Source organism: Bufo gargarizans, chromosome 4 (assembly GCF_014858855.1).
Source record: "Bufo gargarizans isolate SCDJY-AF-19 chromosome 4, ASM1485885v1, whole genome shotgun sequence".
NCBI lineage: Eukaryota > Metazoa > Chordata > Amphibia > Anura > Bufonidae > Bufo > Bufo gargarizans.
This window is the reverse complement of record NC_058083.1, coordinates 354329833-354348696: the sequence shown is the minus strand read 5'-3', so window position 1 is coordinate 354348696 and position 18864 is coordinate 354329833. Positions and strand designations below refer to the sequence as shown.

Here is an 18864-nt window from a genome sequence, read left to right as displayed (position 1 = left end):
TGCCTGAGGAGGTGGTGATGGTGAGTTCACTAAAAGAGTTCAAGAGGGGCCTGGATGTATTTCTGGAGTATAATATAGGTTATAGTTACTAGATTTCTGGAGGAGGATCGTTGATCCAGGAATTTTTATGACTTCCTGATGGGAGTCGGAAATTTATATTTTATTTTTTCCCCCCTAAAATGAGAGAAATTGGCTTCTGGTAGGAGTGGGGGTTGCCTTCCTCTTTATCAGTTTGCAGGATAACAGGCTGAACCGGCCTTACAAACTGTTACTATGTTCCAAAGTGCTGAAAATTGCATTATGAAATCCAGTGCACCTGTCTTTCTTGATGGCAGTGTAGCCATACATGAACTGCTATACTTGTATACATGTATGCTTTCTATGCATTTTTTTAATTTATTTTTTATTTTTTTCCAGGTATCTACTGTATAATGGAGACCTGACTGAGTTTGATGTGGATAATATGGTGCTTATACAAAAAGTGCATACATTTCTGATGAACGATTGTCTGCTTATAGCTACGTCATTGCCAAATCGAAGAGGAATGTACAAATATAATGCTTTGTATAATCTGGATGATCTTGCTGTAGTGAATGTAAAGGAGAATCCTCCTATGAAAAATATGTTTAAGATCTTGATGTTTCCAGAGAGCAGAATTTTTCAGGCAGAGAATGCAAAAATTAAGAAAGAATGGCTAGATCTTTTGGAGGAGACAAAAAAGAATAAAATGTTGATGGAGAAATGTAAGAAAGAAGATCCACTGTGTTCTCCTACCATGGTAGAGGTGTCAAGTAACCCTTCCTTAAATGACAAGAAAACTACTATAGAGGAAAAGGATGAAAGGGTTAATTTATCTTTTGAATGGATTCAAGAGCTCCCTGACAATTTGGATGTCTGCATAGCACAGAGAAATTTCGAAGGAGCTGTTGATTTGTTGGCTAAGCTAAATAGTTATTTACAAGATAAACCATTAACCTATTCAGTGCAGGATTTGAGAACAAAAGTAGACCCACGTCTAAGACATCTAACTGATGTTTTGGTGTTTGAGCTTTCACCAGACCGCTCATTACGAGGAGGCCCAAAAGCGACACGCAGAGCTGTTTCTCAACTTGTGCGCCTAGGACAGTCAACAAAAGCATGTGGCTTATTCTTGCAAAATAGAGCCACTGCAGTGCATAGTGCTATACGCCAACTAAGAATAGAGGGAGCAACTTTACTTTATGTACATAAACTTTGCAATGTTTTCTTTACCAGTTTACTCGAAACAGCCAAAGAGTTTGAGATAGATTTTTCTGGGAACAATGGCTGCTACTCTGCGTTCATTGTGTGGTCCTGTTCTGCCTTGAAAATATTTGTTGATGCTTTCAGTAAGCAGGTGTTTGACAGCAAAGAAAGCCTTTCTACTGCAGCAGAATGTGTAAAAGTTGCAAAAGAACATTGTAAGCATTTGTCTGAAATTGGCTTAGATCTGACATTTATATTGCATGCCTTTTTAGTGAAAGATCTAAAAGCTGTTTTGCAAAGCAACAAAGATATTATTATTGAGGCCACAAAGCACCGTAATTCTGAAGAAATGTGGAGGAAAATGAACCTTATGACACCAGAAGCTTTGGCAAAATTGAAGGAAGAGATGCAGAATTGTGGTGTGGACAATTTTGAACAGTATACAGGAGATGACTGTTGGGTTAATCTCAGTTACACAATTGTTGCTTTTACTAAGCAAATAATGTTCTTTTTGGAAGAAGCACTTAAATTGTACTTCCCTGAACTGCACATGGTTCTTCTGGAGGGTTTAATAGAAATAATATTGGTAGCTGTTCAACATGTAGACTATAGTCTGAGATGTGAGCAAGACTTTGAAAAGAGAGGTTTTATAAGACAAAATGCATCTTTTTTATATGACACAGTTCTACCTGTGGTAGAGAAGAGATTTGAGGAAGGTGTAGGTAAGCCAGCCAAACAGTTGCATGATTTGAGAAGTATATCCAGATTGGTTAGAGTTAATCCTGGTACAACATCCATTGTGTAGTAATTTTCTTGTCTTTTAGGAAATGTGCTCGCTAATAATACATTGTTCCTGCTTTCTTCTTAGCTTTAAAGGGATTCGGTCACCAAGTTTTAGGCTATAGAGATACGGACATGCATGGCTAGATCGCCGCTAGCATGTGCGCTATATACCGGTCCTATAGGGCTGTGTGCTTTTATTTTCTTTACAAGACTAATTCTCTAAAATCCTTTTTTAAGGTGCCCAAGGGGCTGTACGAACCTTCCTGGTGCCCAGCCACGTGGGGACAGGCAGGCGTGGCTGGGCACCAGGAAGTTTCTTACAGCACCTTGGACACCTTACAAGACTAATTTACATATCTCTAAAATACTTTTTTTTTAAAGAAAATAAAAGCACACGGCCCTATAGGACCGGTATATTGCGGACATGCTAGCGTGGTCTAGCCGTGCATGTCCGTATCTATAGCCTAAAACTTGGTGACAGAATCCCTTTCATTTATATTCAAGCTTTTGTACTGTATGTTGACACTAATTATTACTGCAAATTGACTAAATTGGTAAATCAGTGTATCATACTTAAAGAATACTTGTCAGCTCCCCTGACTTATGTCTTTGTAAATACTCATATTTCCCATGACATTCTAAAGCACTTTTTCTTAGAGCTCTGCATTTGTGCCATTATTCTGTTACTCCTCCTGAAAATGTATGAATAAATTGAAAACTGGGTGATAACTTTTCTATTGTCGGAGTCGCTTTAACACCATGTTGCTGGGCTTTCAATGTGGGTATACCTTTGAATGCACAAAAATGGTTTTCATATGCATACTGCGACAAATATATTTACCGTATTTTTACGGTATAAGACGCACCTAGATTTTAGAGGACAATAAGAAAAAAATATCTTTCATTAGACATCAGATCAGCAATCTGACCACCAATATTAATCAGACCTCATCTGACAGCCCCAATCAGATCCCCAATATTAATATGACCTCAGATCACACTTCCGATCAGATCCCAATATAAAGAAGACCCCCAATCGGACCTCAGATGAGACCCCCATGCCTCATATTATCCCCCAGCCATGTATCTGCAGCCTCAGATCACAAAATAAAAAAACACTTACCTCTCCTGCTGCTGGACGCCGCCTCTCCTCACACACAGCGCAAGCCTCCTTCATCTTGCAGCCGGCTGTGCTGTGAAGGCTGTGCAGAGCGTGAGATCACAGAGCGCACTCACGCTGTGCGCAGACTTGACAGCCGAGGACCAGGAAGCGGTGAGTACAGAGCCTTCACCGCTTTCTGGTCCTCCGGTACTAATCAGCGCTTCCATAATGGAAGCGGCTCATTAGTATTCGCTCCAAAATTTGTCTTATGGGGCAAAAAATATTTGGGCAAAAAAAAAACGAATCAGTGGTTCTGTCGTTAGCCCTGGTTCCTTGCAGCCTTGTTGTCCCTAAGTCAGAATGTGGGCAGTAGCAGCACCAGCCATCTGGCCAGTAGTAGTAGGCCACAATTCTCTCTGGCTTCTTATGGGCGCCACATTATTATTGAGGACAAAGAGGATGAGATTGTGGACTGGATAACTCGCTCCTCTGTCACAGCAGAATGGTGTGGATATCATGTCTTGGTGCCACTGGTCACAGCATTCCTCCTTCTCCTAACAACCTCAGAGAAGTCTAACTGCCCCTCCTAGTGGAGCGCTGCCTTTTTCCTAAAAACAGGGAACAAAACCCTACCATCCGTTATAGAAGATACTCAAGAGAGTCTCCCTGTTGTGTGAGAATAGTCAACGTTTTGACTCCCATGAGAAGAAGGTTCAGGGGGAGACAGGGGACCCTATGAATATAGCTGTTGTAGTGGTAGTACCAGCCGTAACCATGGTTGTGGCAGTAAGAGCAGCGGTAGCGACCGTGGCACTTGGGGCAGATACATATCAGGGAATCAGGAGGGGGCCCAAGGAGCCCATGATGACATATAACGGTCAGATAAAATTGGACTTGAGGATGACAATGATTGCATAGGACACGGGAGCCGTATTGTGGTGCTTAGAAGAGCTGGTTAAATACAAGAGCTGGGGCAATGTCTGCTCCAGCAAGAAGGGAACTAGGAGTGCAGGATAGGCCAGACAGGTTCTGGTAGTTTGAAGCAATCTCAGGGCAAGGACCTCTAATTTAAAATTCTCAAAAATACCACCTGTACCATGATCCACACACCAGAAAGGCTGTGTGAAATTAGAGATAAACAAGCAACTCAAGAACTGGTGTAGGAACGAGGTTTTTGGGTTCTTGGAGAACTGGGCCAAATTTTCTGTCTTCTGTAGGCTCTACCGTAGAGATGGGCTGCACCTCAATGGGAAAGCCACAGCTGTCTTTGGGAGGGGGGTGTTTAGAAGGTTGGAGGAGGGGAAGTGACCGGGTGAGGTAATGGAACTGGGGGTAAAATGGAGGGCGGGACTATAACATAAGAGCAGAGGCACAATGACTGTATTAATTTTGTAATTTAAGTATTATGGGGTTGTCACGGTACCATTTACAAAGTGTAAGGCAATTCTGTATTGACTAGACACACCTGCCCACTCTGTAACACCACCAAAGGCTTGTCTGGTGACAACAGTGGCTGATACATAGCGCTCTCCTTGACGTCTCCAACATCATTGGCAGCCATTATTTCTGCTCAGCTTGAATCGACTTTTATCAGTGAACAGCACTGAGGCCCACTGGTCCCTCATCCACTGTAGATGCTCCCTGGACCATGCAAGATGACGCCTGTGCCTGGTGTCCTTGCAGGTCATCTAGCACGCAGACCACACTGATGTAAAGGGTTTCAAATGGTCTGACGTGACACTAAGGTGCCTCTCGCCTCCCTTAAATGTGCCAGAATTTGTAGGGCATTGTTTCACAATGAAGCGGTCATCAGTGTGGGATGTGGCCAAAGGTCGTCCACTTCTATGCCTTTCTGTGACTCTTCCAGTATGTTGGTATCTCTGTTGCAACCTGCTGATGATACTCTGTGACAGTCTAAACTCATTGGCCACTTCCACCTGAGAACATCCTGCTTGAAGCCTTGCAGTGGTGAGGTACTGTTGATCAATTGTCAGGGGTCATCTTGGTCTCATGGTGTGAAAATGTGAACACCATGATGAGGACTGATTCATGGATCAAACACCTGTTCTGAATTTTGCAGTTAACCACTTCCCATCTGGGCCATTTGCCCCCTTCCTGACCAGGCCTAATTTTGCAAAACTGACATCTCTCACTTTATGTGGTAATAACTTTGGAACGCCTTTATTTATCCAAGTCATTCAGAGATTGTTTTCTCGTGACGCATTGTACTTCATGATGGTCATAAATTTGAGTCAAAATATTTCACCTTTTATTTATGAAAAAATCCCAAATTTACCCCAACATTTGAAAAATTCACCATTTTCAAAATATCAATTTCTCTGCTTTTAAAACAGAAAGTGATACCTCATAAAATATTTATTACTTAACATTCCCCATATGTCTACTTTATGTTGGCATCATTTTGGAAATGTCATTTTATTTTTTTAGGACGTTAGAAGGTTTAGAAGCAATTCTTCAAATTTTTAAGAAAATTGCCAAAACCCACTTTTTAAGGACCAGTTCAGGTCTGAAGTCACTTTGTGGGGCCTACATAGTGGATACCCCCATAAATGACCCCATTGTAGAAACTACACCCCTCAAGGTATTCAAAACCGATTTTACAAACTTTGTTAACCCTTTAGGCGTTCCACAAGAATTAAAGGAAAATGGAGATCAAATTTTTAAATTTCACTTTTTGGGCAGATTTTCCATTTTAATCAAATTTTTTCTTTAACACATCGATGGTTAACAGCCAAACAAAACTCAATATTTATTACCCAGATTCTGCGGTTTACAGAAACACCCCACATGTGGTCATAAACTGCTGTATGGGCACACGGCAGGGTGCAGAAGAAAAGGAACTCCACATGGTTTTTAGATGTCATGTCCCATTTGAAGCCCCCTGATGCACCCTTACAGTAGAAACTCCCAAGAAGTGACCCCATTTTGGAAACTAGGGGATAAGGTGCCAGTTTAATTGCTACTATTTTTGGATACATATGATTTTTTGATCATTCATTATAACACTTTATGGGGCAAGGTGACCAAAAAATTGGTTGTTTTAGTACAGTTTCTATTTATTTATTTTTACAGCGTTCACCTGAGGGGTTCAGTCAAGTGACATTTTTATAGAGCAGATTGTCACGGACATGGCGATACCTAATATGTATACTTTTTATCATTTATTAAAGTTTTACACTAATAGCATTTTTGAAACAAAAAAAATATGTTTTAATGTGTTTATGTTCTGAGAGCTATAGTTTTTATTTTTTGACAGATTTTCTTATGTAGAGGCTCATTTTTTGCGGGATGAGATGACTGTTTGTTTTATTGGTACCATTTTGTGGGACATACGCGTTTTTGATCACTTGGTGTTGCACCTTTTGTGATGTAAGGTGACAAAAATTGCTTGTTTTGACAGTGCTGACATAGTAGCCCTAGTTACAGGAGAAATGCACCCCCCAGAGAGGCTGTACAGCGCTGTACAGCCTCAATGCAGGGCTGATCAAGGTCTATGAAAGACCTCACACAGCACCTGCACTCTCCGGTCCCGGCGGTCAGATCTAGAAGGCAGGGACACCTGGGCACTGTCCCTGCCTTCTCTCTGGGTTGCCCTGCTGTCACTGACAGCGGGCTGCACGATTAGCATGCAGCTGCTGTTTCTGAACGGACATTCAGAAACGTCCATTCAGAAATAGAGATCCACCCATAGGATGTTTATATCCTATGGGCGGACGGAAAGAGGTTAAGCTCCTTATTGGAGGAAAGCAAGTTGTGCAAAAAGTACTAAAACATTAAACAGTTGGACATGTATATTCAAATGTTTAGAGAAGGTTGCATTAAGTTCACCTGTAAAGGTTAGAGTGCATTTTAGGTTCATCCTGAAATTTCACCCACAAGCCAAATATCCCTAACTTTTTTTGTGAGTAGTGTATCTCAGGATAATGAACATGTGGGTGGGAAAACCAGTGCCAAAATACTTATAGGGGTTTGTTACAAGCCTCCTAAAATTAGAGTTTATAGCAAATGTACAGCTAAGGGAAATATGTGAGGCTCCAAATCATGAGTTAGTCATTATGGGAGACTTCAACTTCCCACACAGACTGGGAAACTAAAACCTTTGGATCTCATAATAGGAAACACGTTTTTGTCAATAATTAAAAAGTGTTACATTTCCCACTAGTACAGGATTTGAGTAGAGGGACAGCCATGAACATAATATACAGTGCTATTAAAAAGTATTTGCCCCCTTACAGATTCCTTTAGTTTTTTTTGGAAAGCTGAGTTCAATTTCACTAGCCACACCAAGGACTGATTGCGGCCAGTGATTGTAGAATCAAGAAATCACTTAAAGAACCTGTCTGAAAACATTAAGTAGGCTAAAAAAATCTCAAAAAGCAACACATCATGCCCCGATTTGAAGAAATACAAGAACAGGTGAGAAAAAGTAATTGAGATCTAGCAGTCTGGAAACAGTTACAAAGCCATTTCTAAGGCATTGGGACTCCAGCGAACCACAGTGAGAGCTATTATCCAAAAATAGAGAAAATATGGAACAGTGGTGAACCTTCCCAGGAGTGGCCAGCCTACTAACATTTTTTTCTAAGAGCGCATCGACGACTCATCCAAGAGGTGACAAAAGAACCCAGAACAACTTCTAAAGCACTGTAGACCTCATTTGCCTCAGTTAAGGTTAATGTTTATGATTCAACAGTAAAGAGACTGGGCAAAAATGATATCCATGGCAGAATTCTAAGGCAAAAACCACTGCTGACCAAAAAGAACACGTAGGCCTGTCTCACATTTGCCCAAAAAAATCTTGATAATCCCCATAATTTGGGGAAAATATTCTGTGGACTGACGTGGAAGGTGTGCATCCTGTTACATCTGGCCTAAAACTAACACAGCATTTCAGAAAAATACTTTCTGTAATTGATGGAACTATTAATTCTGCTCTCTACCAGAAAATCCTGAAGGAGAATGTCCAGCCTCAGTTTGTGAACTTAATCTCAGGCTTCCTTGGGTTCTCCAGCAGGACAATGATCCAAAGCATACCAGTAAGTCCGCCTCTGAATGGCTGGAAAAATAAAAATAAAAAGTTTTTAGAGTGGCATAGTCCGGACTTAAAGCTGATTGAGATTCTGTGGCATCACCTTAAACTGGCTGTTCATGCTCAAACTCTCCAATGTGGCTGAATTAAAACAATTATGCAAAGAAGAGTGGGCCAAAATTCTTCCACAGAGATGTGAAAGACTCCTTGTCAGTTATTGCAAATGCCTGATTGCAGTTGTTGCCAAGGGTGGCACAACCAGTTATTCGGTTTAGGGGGCAATGGCTTTTTCACATAGGGTCAGGTTGGTTTGGATAGCTTTTTTCTTTTAATAAACTGCATTTTTGTATTTACTCAGGTTATCTTTGATATTCAAATTGAATAATCTGAAACATTTAAGTATGACAAATGTGCAAAAACTAAAGAGATCTGAAAGGGGGAAAATACTTTTTCACAGCACTTCCAATTGGTAGTCAAAACTTTGTTTTTGTGCCTTCCTGAAAAAAAAAAAAAAAAACAGCCTCTGAAAATCAGAATTTGACCAGCTTAGAGGCTAATACGTTAGCTATCTGTGATGGTGTCCTCAAAAATAAAAATACAGCCTCAAAATATTTTTAAAAGCATCCTAAACGCTCATTGTGAGAGGTACATTTTGCACCTTTATAGGAATGAGTCAAGAACAAAAGAAAATGTGCATAAATAGAAATTTAATGGGGCATTAAATGACCAAAAATATTGGCCCCTTTAAAGAGTGGTGAGGGAAGATTTGTAGTGCGGGAGGAGAAAAAGAGAATTTATTAAATATTTTTTATTCACTGAGGAAAATAACATTTCAGATCAAATGCAGAGTGTTAAAATAAACTCCTTATTAAATGTGGCCTGTCTAATCCAGGAAGAAGTGCAGCGGCATCTTAAAAAGATTAAAATAGAGAAATTCTTGGGACCAGATGGCATACACGCTATTTTCTAAGGAATTAAGTAATGTAATAAACAGACTTTTTTTTATCAATATCTATCTGTCCCCATAGGCATCAAAACTTCTGAACTTTTGGACACCAAACTTGTCACATAGTTATGTAAGCACAATCTGCACTTTTCTGCCCTCCCAACACTGCTTCTAATTAGATAATATACGAGCTTGGAGGAATTTCACACAGAACAGTCTCGCTGCGTGTCTCAAGCAAATTCCAAACTTTATCAAAATATACGTTTTCTGGACCATAGGACAAAGAAGGCACACCGCTAAGGGGGTGGAAACAAAACTAGTAATTTGATTAGTTATTCATATAAGGCAGTACTTCCAGACCACACTAACAACATTTTAATAGTTAAAAAGCTTCTGAAGCATCTTATCTCAAAGTTAGCATTCTTTAGCAGTGCATCATATAAAAATATGAAAGATCTGGTTTTGTCTGGTCTTAAGGTAACTTTGAGGCATAAACAACTGACCAAAGTTTACCACAGATCAGACCTTCTCCATCCTTTTGTGATTTTAGCAGATGGACAGGACTCCCAGGGCTGGGTACTTCACTTGACCTTGTATCAAATGCAGGAATTAACCTAACATCTTCACCCAAGACCCTGGAGTCCTGAACATCTGCACCAATCACAACAACCTGTTATGAATGCAGATGAAGTGGCCTCCCAAGTGCTTACCTAATCCTAGAAAAGGAAAAAGCATAGAAGTTAGGACCTGTCATCTAATGAAACAATACTACAAGTAATAGCTGATTATAGGTATTTGTGTATCCATCACTTACTGCGTTGAGTACTCTATGTGGGGCTACTTAGATCTATGTGTATTATTAACATAAACACTATTAATAATTAGAATCTTTGGGCAATTTTTTCCATGGGTCACTGCGATGGATGTATCAGACTGTAACAGCTTTGTTCTTCCTTTTACACAACTTTTTCACGGCCCAGAAGCCTATTTTTACTATCTAATTTAGAAATCATATTCTTTGAGACAGGATCAGCAGCCAAACAAGGGGGAACAAGAAACGCCATCCTTTCCAGTCTCCTATGATCTCCAATCACTTTCTTGCAATGACTGGCCTGGATCCAATTAGGTTTTTCTTTTGAGCTTCACTGATGTGCTTGTGGTCAACAACACTTGGGATGGACCATCAAACTGGGGCTCGAGGACTTTTCTAACTTGTCTCTTTACCACCACCCAATCTCCAGACACAAGTGGGTGGGTGGGTTCCTGGTACTTTATCAGGATCTAGAAGTGAAGCAAAAACTTGAGAATGTATTTTAGTCAAATGCTTGTGCAAACTAATCACGTAACCTGTCGGACAACCCTGTGCATCTGGAGCTGCTGTGGGAAATACAATCCTGTATTAGGGCTGGACCAAATAGGACCTCATAGGGACTAAGGCCTGTCTTACAGTTTGGGGTATATCTTACTGAAAAGAGGGCTACTGGCAGGCATTCTGTCCATGAATCTTTAACTTCAGTGTCCAGTTCAGTTTTTCTACCCTACCGCTGCTTTGCAGATGGTGCGAAACATGTAAGGCCTGTTCTATACCTAAAGCCTTCATTATCTTATCTTAGCCTCAATATCTCCTGTGTCACTTCAGCTGTGAAGTGAGCACCTCTGTCACTTTCAATGGTCTCAGGCACCCCATACCTACATACAACCACAGCCATAATCTTTTTTGCTGTGACCTTAGCTACCGGGTATGCATCTGGCCGTCCTGCAAACAAGTCCTCACACACCAATACATACTCATACACACCCATTTTGCAAGCATTGAAATGGATCCAAGGGGCGAGGTGTGTGTTTAGGGTACCTTAACCACCTTGCCCATGTTGTTCTGGGCACAAATCATACATTCTTGAGTATATTTGGCTGCTACAGTGCTGAACCCTGGGGTGTACCATGCGCTATGTTCTAAATTACACATGGGGGTTTTTGACTGGTGCATCACTCCATGGGTTGCCTCTGCCATCATGGGGTAGAGGGACCTGGGAAGGCAATGTTTCTTCCTGGTTCCTTTCCTCCTTCCCTGCCTGGTTCTGTAAGGTCTTAAGAAGGCGTTATTTCAGGGATCTGAGCTGTTGTCACTACGGCAGGGGTCTGCATAGGCATTTTGAGTCGGTTTTATAGTGGCCTTTCATTTTTTTATAACTGCCATTCGAGATGGCAGCATAAGGGTTTCCATTAGCAACCTCATTGCCTCCCCATTTTTGATGGGGTTACCTGAAGCGGTCAAGAAGTCTCTGGCTTTCCAAATGGGCCTATAGTCTTAGCATATCCCAAAGTATTCTATGCTTGGAATCGGTGTAAATATTGGCTGTTTTTCCTTCTGCATATCTGCAAACCATTTCCAGAGCCTTTGGCTCTGTGTGTGTCTTAGGAAGACATGTGTGGAACAAAGGCTCTACTTTTAGAGTCTCATGTGGAGTTGCCACTGCTCAACCTGTTTAGTACCTGCCATCCCGGCCATACCTTGATCCATCCACAAAAAAGCACATGATCTAGGTTATGTAATGGCTGATCTATCACATGGTCAAACCCCATTGTCTCTTATGACATCATCTACTTCCCTCCCTCCTTGCTCCAGAGGCAGCAGGGTGACTGGGTTCAATGTGTTACACCTTCGGACAGTAACATTATCAGGCAAGAAAATGGAACACTTCATTCTAAAATGGCTGGCAACAGAAAGATGTTTGGATTGTACTTGCGTGAGGTTAGATGTAATGTCATGAGGAGCCAACTGTCACTTTGTGGTTCAGAGCTATCTCAGAGCTTTTGACAAGCATCACTTGTACAACTACTACAGCTCTGATGCAGGAAGGGGCACCTCTGCTCACAGGGTTAAGTCTGGCTGCTACAGGGCATTGTTGCTGGTCATTCTGTTGAGTGAAGACAGCTGAGGCATGGCCATTCACTTCTGTACAATACAATCTAAATATAATAATCTGATAGGCCCAGTGCGGGGAGGACAAATTTGCCAGCTTTAGGGCATAAAAGGCATCTACTGCCTCATCTGTAACGTGGGAGGAAGTAGAAGACAAGCAATCATAAAGAGGCTGCATAAAACTTGAGGCATTGTGTATCCAAGGTCTGAAACCAGGGCCTAAAATATCCTTAGTACATTCACGTTTCTGGGCAAAGGGATGTCCTCCAAAGCCTTCTTATGTTCAGGGGTGAGATGTTTCACCCCAGGTAAAATGCAATGCCCCAGATAGGTAACAGTAATGCAGCAAAACAGAATTTTCATTTTTGACCGCTCGCAGCCATGATCAGCCAAAAAGGACAGGAGTGACAGGGAAGTCTGTACACAAAGTCCATGGAGGGACATCAGAGCAATAAGTCATCAACATATTGCAAGAGCACAACCTCCGCATGTGGTAAGTTCCAATCCGACAAAACTTGTGACATGGCTGCAGTATACAGTTGCAAGAAAAAGTATGTGAACTCTTTGGAATGATATGGATTTCTGCACAAATTGGTCATAAAATGTGATCTGATCTTCATCTAAGTCACAACAATAGATAATCACAGTCTGCTTAAACAAATAACACACAAATAATTAAATGTTACCATGTTTTTATTGAACACACCATGTAAACATTCACAGTGTAGGTGGGAAAAGTATGTGAACCCCTAGACTAATGACATCTCCAAGAGCTAATTGGAGTGAGGTGTCAGCCAACTGAAGTCCAATCAATGAGATGAGCTTGGAGGTGTTTGTTACAGCTGCCCTGCCCTATAAAAAAAACACACCAGTTCTGGGTTTGCTTTTCACAAGAAGCATTGCCTGATGTGAATGATGCCTTGCACAAAAGAGCTTTCAGAAGACATACGATTAAGAATTGTTGACTTACATAAAGCTGGAAAGGGTTATAAAAGTATCTCCAAAAGCCTTGCTGTTCTTCAGTCCACGGTAAGACAAATTGTCTATAAATGGAGAAAGTTCAGCACTGCTGCTACTCTCCCTAGGAGTGGCCATCCTGTAAAGATGACTGCAAGAGCACAGCACAGACTGCTCAATGAGGTGAAGAAGAATCCTAGAGTGTCAGTGTCACGGAAGGTGTACAGGAAACAAGACAATGCAAAATGAATATATGACTCACTGGATCCAAAACTAAGGAACAAAAAGGAGACCCCTGCATAAGACCTGGCACTCTCCCTGCCTGCTCAGCCTATGCGAAAATCCCAATGGTGGATGATCGCATATCCACGTACCTCGACTATATACAACACCCTACAATAATGAGGGGACACGACCACCGGCTCCCTACACTAGACACGGAGGGAGTCAGGGTCACCTGGGATCCAGCAAACAGAAAATCACAAATAAATGTACAGCACTTATCTTGTAGAAGGCTGGAAGATAGGATCAGCATGCACACACACTCCAGGAAGTTGTATAAGCCGCACACTAATGCATTATGGGGGAGGAATTTAAAGGGATGCAATCAGTCCAACTACATGACAGCTGAGAGAGGCTAACGAGATGAGGAACTGAAATTCAAAACAAAGAAAACTCAAGGAGGAGGTTCTGAAAGGTTTCTGTCAGAGGTTCTCAGCTGTCTGGTTGTGACAGCTAAAGACCTACAAAAGTATCTGGCATATGCTAACATCCCTGTTAGCGAATCTGCAATGCGTAAAACACTAAACAAGAATTAATTTCATGGCCTTCCATGAAATTCATTCTTGTTTAGTGTTTTACGCATTGTAGATTCGCTAACAGGGATGTTAGCATATGCCAGAGGAAGCCACTGCTGTCCAAAAAAACATTGCACCTGTTCCACAGCAGTACTGGCAAAATATTCTGTGGACAGATTAAACCAAACTTGAGTTGTTTGGAAGAAACACACAACACTGTGTGTGAAGAAAAAGAGGCACAGCACACCAACATCAAAACCTCATCCCAACTGTGAAGTATGGTGGTGGGGGCATCATGGTTTTTGCTGCTTTGCTGTTTTAGTGCTTGGACGGATTGGTATCATCGAAGGAAAAATGAATTCCCAAGTTTATCAAAACATTTTGCAGGAGAACTTAAGGCCCTCTGTCCACCAGCGGAAGCTCAGCAGAAGATGGGTGTTGCAACAGGACAACGTGCCAAAGCATAGAAGTAAATAAACAACAGAATGGCTTAAACAGAAGAAAATACGCCTTCTGGAGTGGCCCAGTCAGAGTCCTCATCGATTGAGATGCTGTGGCATGACCTCAAGAAAGCGATTCACACCAAGAATATTGCTGATCTGAAACAGTTCTATAAAGAGGAATGGTCAAGAATTACTCCTGACCGTTGTGCATGTCTGATCTGCAACTACAGGAAACGTTTGGTTGAAGTTATTTCTGCCAAAGGAGGTTCAACTAGTTATTAAATCCAAGGGTCACATACTTTTTCCACCTGCACTGTGAATGTTTACATGGTGTGTTTAATAAAAAACATTGTAACATTTAATTGTGTGTTATTAGTTTAAGCAGACTGTGATTGTTTATTGTTGTGACTTAGATGAAGAGCAGATCACATTTTATGACCAATTTGTGCAGAAATCCATATCATTCCAAAGGATTCACATACTTTTTCTTGCAACTGTACATACTGGGCGAGTTCTGGCCCCCCTGCACTAGGGGGGTGCAGTGGAAGTCATAGTTAAGGTGACGGGGCACTGCAGATGTCACTGTTAAGAAAATAAAATACTGTTGAAGTCACTTTTAAGAAGGCGGGCGCAGCGGAGATCACATTTAAGGGGGTGGTGAACTGCAGAGGTCACTGTTAAAGGGACAGTGCGCTGTGGAGGTCACTTTTATGGGGTACAGTTAAAAATAAAATAAACAATGTGTAATTGCCAGAGTACATAGGGCTGGTAGCAATTTCTCGGGGAACAAAAGGCATGGATTGGCCTCCTGGGCACCCTTGGAATAAATCCAATATACCCACAAACACACTTCATACTCGGGCAGCGCCAGGTATTTTTCTAGTTTCTGATACCTAAAGACTGTATGATAACAGGGTCTGTTCCTGTGCCAATATTCAAAACAGAGCTCGGAAACTAGCATCCGGTAAGTCTAACATCCTGTTGTGGCTAAATTGTTTGAAGGTTTTCTAAGGGATGCTATCCTGGAGTACAGTAACTCATTGAAAATAAGTGTATAATAACTGTATCGGCACAGATTTGTGAGGGATCTGTCAAACTAATAAGTTTCTATGAGGAGGTAAGTTGTAGACTGGATTTGGTAGGTCAACTGATGCCACATATCTTGACTTCTCTAAAGTATTTGATACTGTTCCACATAATAGTTTAGTACATAAAATGAGAATGCTTGGGCTGGTGGAAAATGTGGGTTTTCTAACTAGGTCAATGATGGAAAACGATGGGTGGTTATTAATGGTACATACTCAGATTCTCCATAGGAATTCATGTAAAAAATAAACTTTTCACAAAGCTTGATTTAGAAACGCCAAAACTTTGTGGCTGGTGTGGGCTCACATAGTGGAGCTTATTCCTGCATTTTTAAGGATCTATCTTTTTCCAATGCAAGGAAATACACAAATATACCAGACAGACATCCCCATAGGAACAAATGGGATGACCTTTTCACAAGGTTTGACTTAGAAACCGATATTGGCTCACTAGCTGGGTTCATTGGTGCAAAAACAAACCAATCACATGTCCCTTTAAGAATGAATAGAGAAGAAACTGCTTTTTCACAGTTGTTGAGTTACAGAGACCACAAGTATTTATATAATATGGCCTAATTTGCTGAGCTTTTTGATGAAGTTTCAAGGATCTTCTTCCAGTACAAAGTAGAAATAAGCAAACATACCCGACATATCACGTAGGAATGAATAGTAAAAAATTACCCTACCACAAAGGTTGACAAAAACACCAAAACTTTGTGGATACTGTTTACTGTTATTAGCTGCACATTAGTATTGTTGCACTTTGAAGGAAGTATCTTAGTCCCGTGCAGAGAAAAACGCAAACATACCAAACGTCCCCATAGAAATGAATGAGTAGAATGGCTTTGATAAAAGTTGATTTAGGAAGGGCAAAACTTTGTGAATAATCTGAGCTCATTAACTGAGCTAACCGCTGAGTCCATCTTATTCCAGTACCAGGAAATATACAAAGATACCATGCACATATCCCAGTAGGAATGAATAGGAAAAATTATGATTTTACTAAGATTGAGTAAGGATCACCCAAACTTTGTGAATAATATGATATTATTCGCTCACTAGCTGAGCATATTGCTTTATATATATATATATGTGTGTGTGTATGTGTGTGTGTATATATATATATATATATATATATATATATACACTCACCTAAAGAATTATTAGGAACACCATACTAATACAGTGTTGGACCCCCTTTTGCCTTCAGAACTTAATTCTACGTGGCATTCATTTAACAAGGTGCTGATAGCATTCTTTGGAAATGTTGGCCCATATTGATAGGATAGCATCTTGCAGTTGATGGAGATTTGAGGGATGCACATCCAGGGCACAAAGCTCCCGTACCACCACATCCCAAAGATGCTCTATTGGGTTGAGATCTGGTGACTGTAGGGGCCATTTTAGTACAGTGAACTCATTGTCATGTTCAAGAAACCAATTTGAAATGATTCGAGCTTTGTGACATGGTGCATTATCCTGCTGGAAGTAGCCATCAGAGGATGGGTACATGGTGGTCATGAAGGGATGGACATGGTCAGAAACAATGCTCAGGTAGCCCATGGCATTTAAACGATGGCCAATTGGCACTAAGGGACCTAAAGTGTGCCCAGAAAACATCCCCCACACCATTACACCACCAGCCTGCACAGTGGTAACAAGGCATGATGGATACATGTTCTCATTCTGTTTACGCCAAATTCGGACTCTACCATTTGAATGTCTCAACAGAAATTGAGACTCATCAGTCCAGGCAACATTTTTCCAGTCTTCAACAGTCCAATTTTGGTGAGCCCGTGCAAATTGTAGCCTCTTTTTCCTATTTGTAGTGGAGATGAGTGGTACCCGGTGGGGTCTTCTGCTGTTGTAGCCCACCTTTCTTTCTGACATTCAGTTTGGAGTTCAGGAGATTGTCTTGACCAGGAGCACAACCCTACATGCATTGAAGCAACTGCCATGTGATTGGTTGACTAGATAATCGTATTAATGAGAAATAGAACAGGTGTTCCTAATAATTCTTTAGGTGAGTGTGTGTGTGTGTGTGTGTGTGTGTGTGTATATATATATATATATATATATATATCTTATTTCAATGTGAAGGTATACACAAACATATCAGACAGACATCTCCATAGGAACAAATAGGCTATGTTTCCCTTTGTGCCATTTTTTTAATTATTGCATTGTACTCATTATAAGCTAAAAAATCTTTTTTTTCAATTGGTCTTTATTAAAAATCATGAGCTGTATACATTACATTATTATACATTTTATTTTTCTTGTGTAGACTTCATTTATATATATAACATTGCCTATGCTAGTAATCCTGTGTTATACATAAAAAAATCTCACAAAACTGTTAAAAAAAAAAATTAAAAAAAATAACCCGTTTTCCCTGCATAGCTTTGAGTTTATCTACTAGCAGTATCTATATTTTCTCACTGTTCCATCAGGCAAGGAGCTGATGGGCTCCATATCTCTGACCTTGTAAACTCCATTAAAGCTCAATTCTTATCTTACTGATAACAATGTGGCTTATGACCTTTTAGTAATTTAGAGAGAAGGGTTATTAGATGACTAACGCAAAGTGAAAGTACTATTCACACAGCTGTATGAAAAAAAAAAAATAGAAAAAAAGATTTTTAGCCCAAAATGAGTAAAATGCAATCATAAAAAAATATGTCCCGAAGGTCTTCTTGGCCTTTAAGACTTTGTGGACACTGTGGGATCACTAACTGAGACTAATGTTGCATTTGCATGGATGTATCTTATCCTAGGATGGAGAAATACGCAGACATACCAGACACATCCCCTAAAAATGAATGGGAAAAATGATCCTTTGATTTAAAGGAGTATTCCCATCATATACAATGGGGGCATATCGCTAGGCTATGCCCCCATTATCTAATGGGTGGAGGTCCCATCTCTGGGACATGCACCTACAAGGAGAACAGAGTGGGGAGAGTGCTGGCGCTTAATAATGTATTGGTATTGTCCATATTGCCTCTTTTGAGGCTTTTTTCATTGAATTATACACTACTACTATCCAGTGTTTACGACCATCCTACAATCCAACAGTGGTGGGCGTGATGATGGAAACACCACTGAAATGGTTCGGGAACAGAATGGGGAGGATGTTTGGATGCATCTTGGACTTACAGGTCGCTGCTGAGAACAATGTTGTCCGAGTAGTACTCCACTTTTACAGACTGACAATATTACGCCCCAAACCGAAGATAAAATTGATTTTAGCGAAAAATTGTTAGGAAACATTCTTTCCTGTATATTTGCTTGTATATAAACGCAAGTGCTGCCAAAAATTGCATGCAAGAGGCACTCTGATACAACCTGTAAATCACATAAAGGAGGGCCTAATTTACAATGTGGTACAATTGTTCAGGTAGTGGGACTCCTACACTTAAAGCCTATGCACTAAGTCAGGCATGCTCAACCTGCAGCCCTCCAGCTGTTGTAAAACTTTAACTCCCACAATGCCCTCCTGTAGTCCAATACAACCTTTGTTATACATAAAGGAGGCATCATACACACCCTTT

General features: G+C 40.7%; 1 protein-coding gene across 1 annotated transcript in view; it reads left to right on the top strand.

Moving 5' to 3' along the window:
• The window catches only part of EXOC8 (exocyst complex component 8), a 74307-nt gene extending 71571 nt beyond the window's left edge, over positions 1-2736 (top strand). Inside the window, exon 2 of the mRNA XM_044289793.1 lies at positions 418-2736. Within this exon, the coding sequence (XP_044145728.1) occupies positions 418-2029 (1612 nt within the window). The 3' untranslated portion in view covers positions 2030-2736. The remainder of the gene's footprint in view (positions 1-417) is intronic.
• The last annotated feature ends 16128 nt before the right edge of the window (positions 2737-18864 follow it).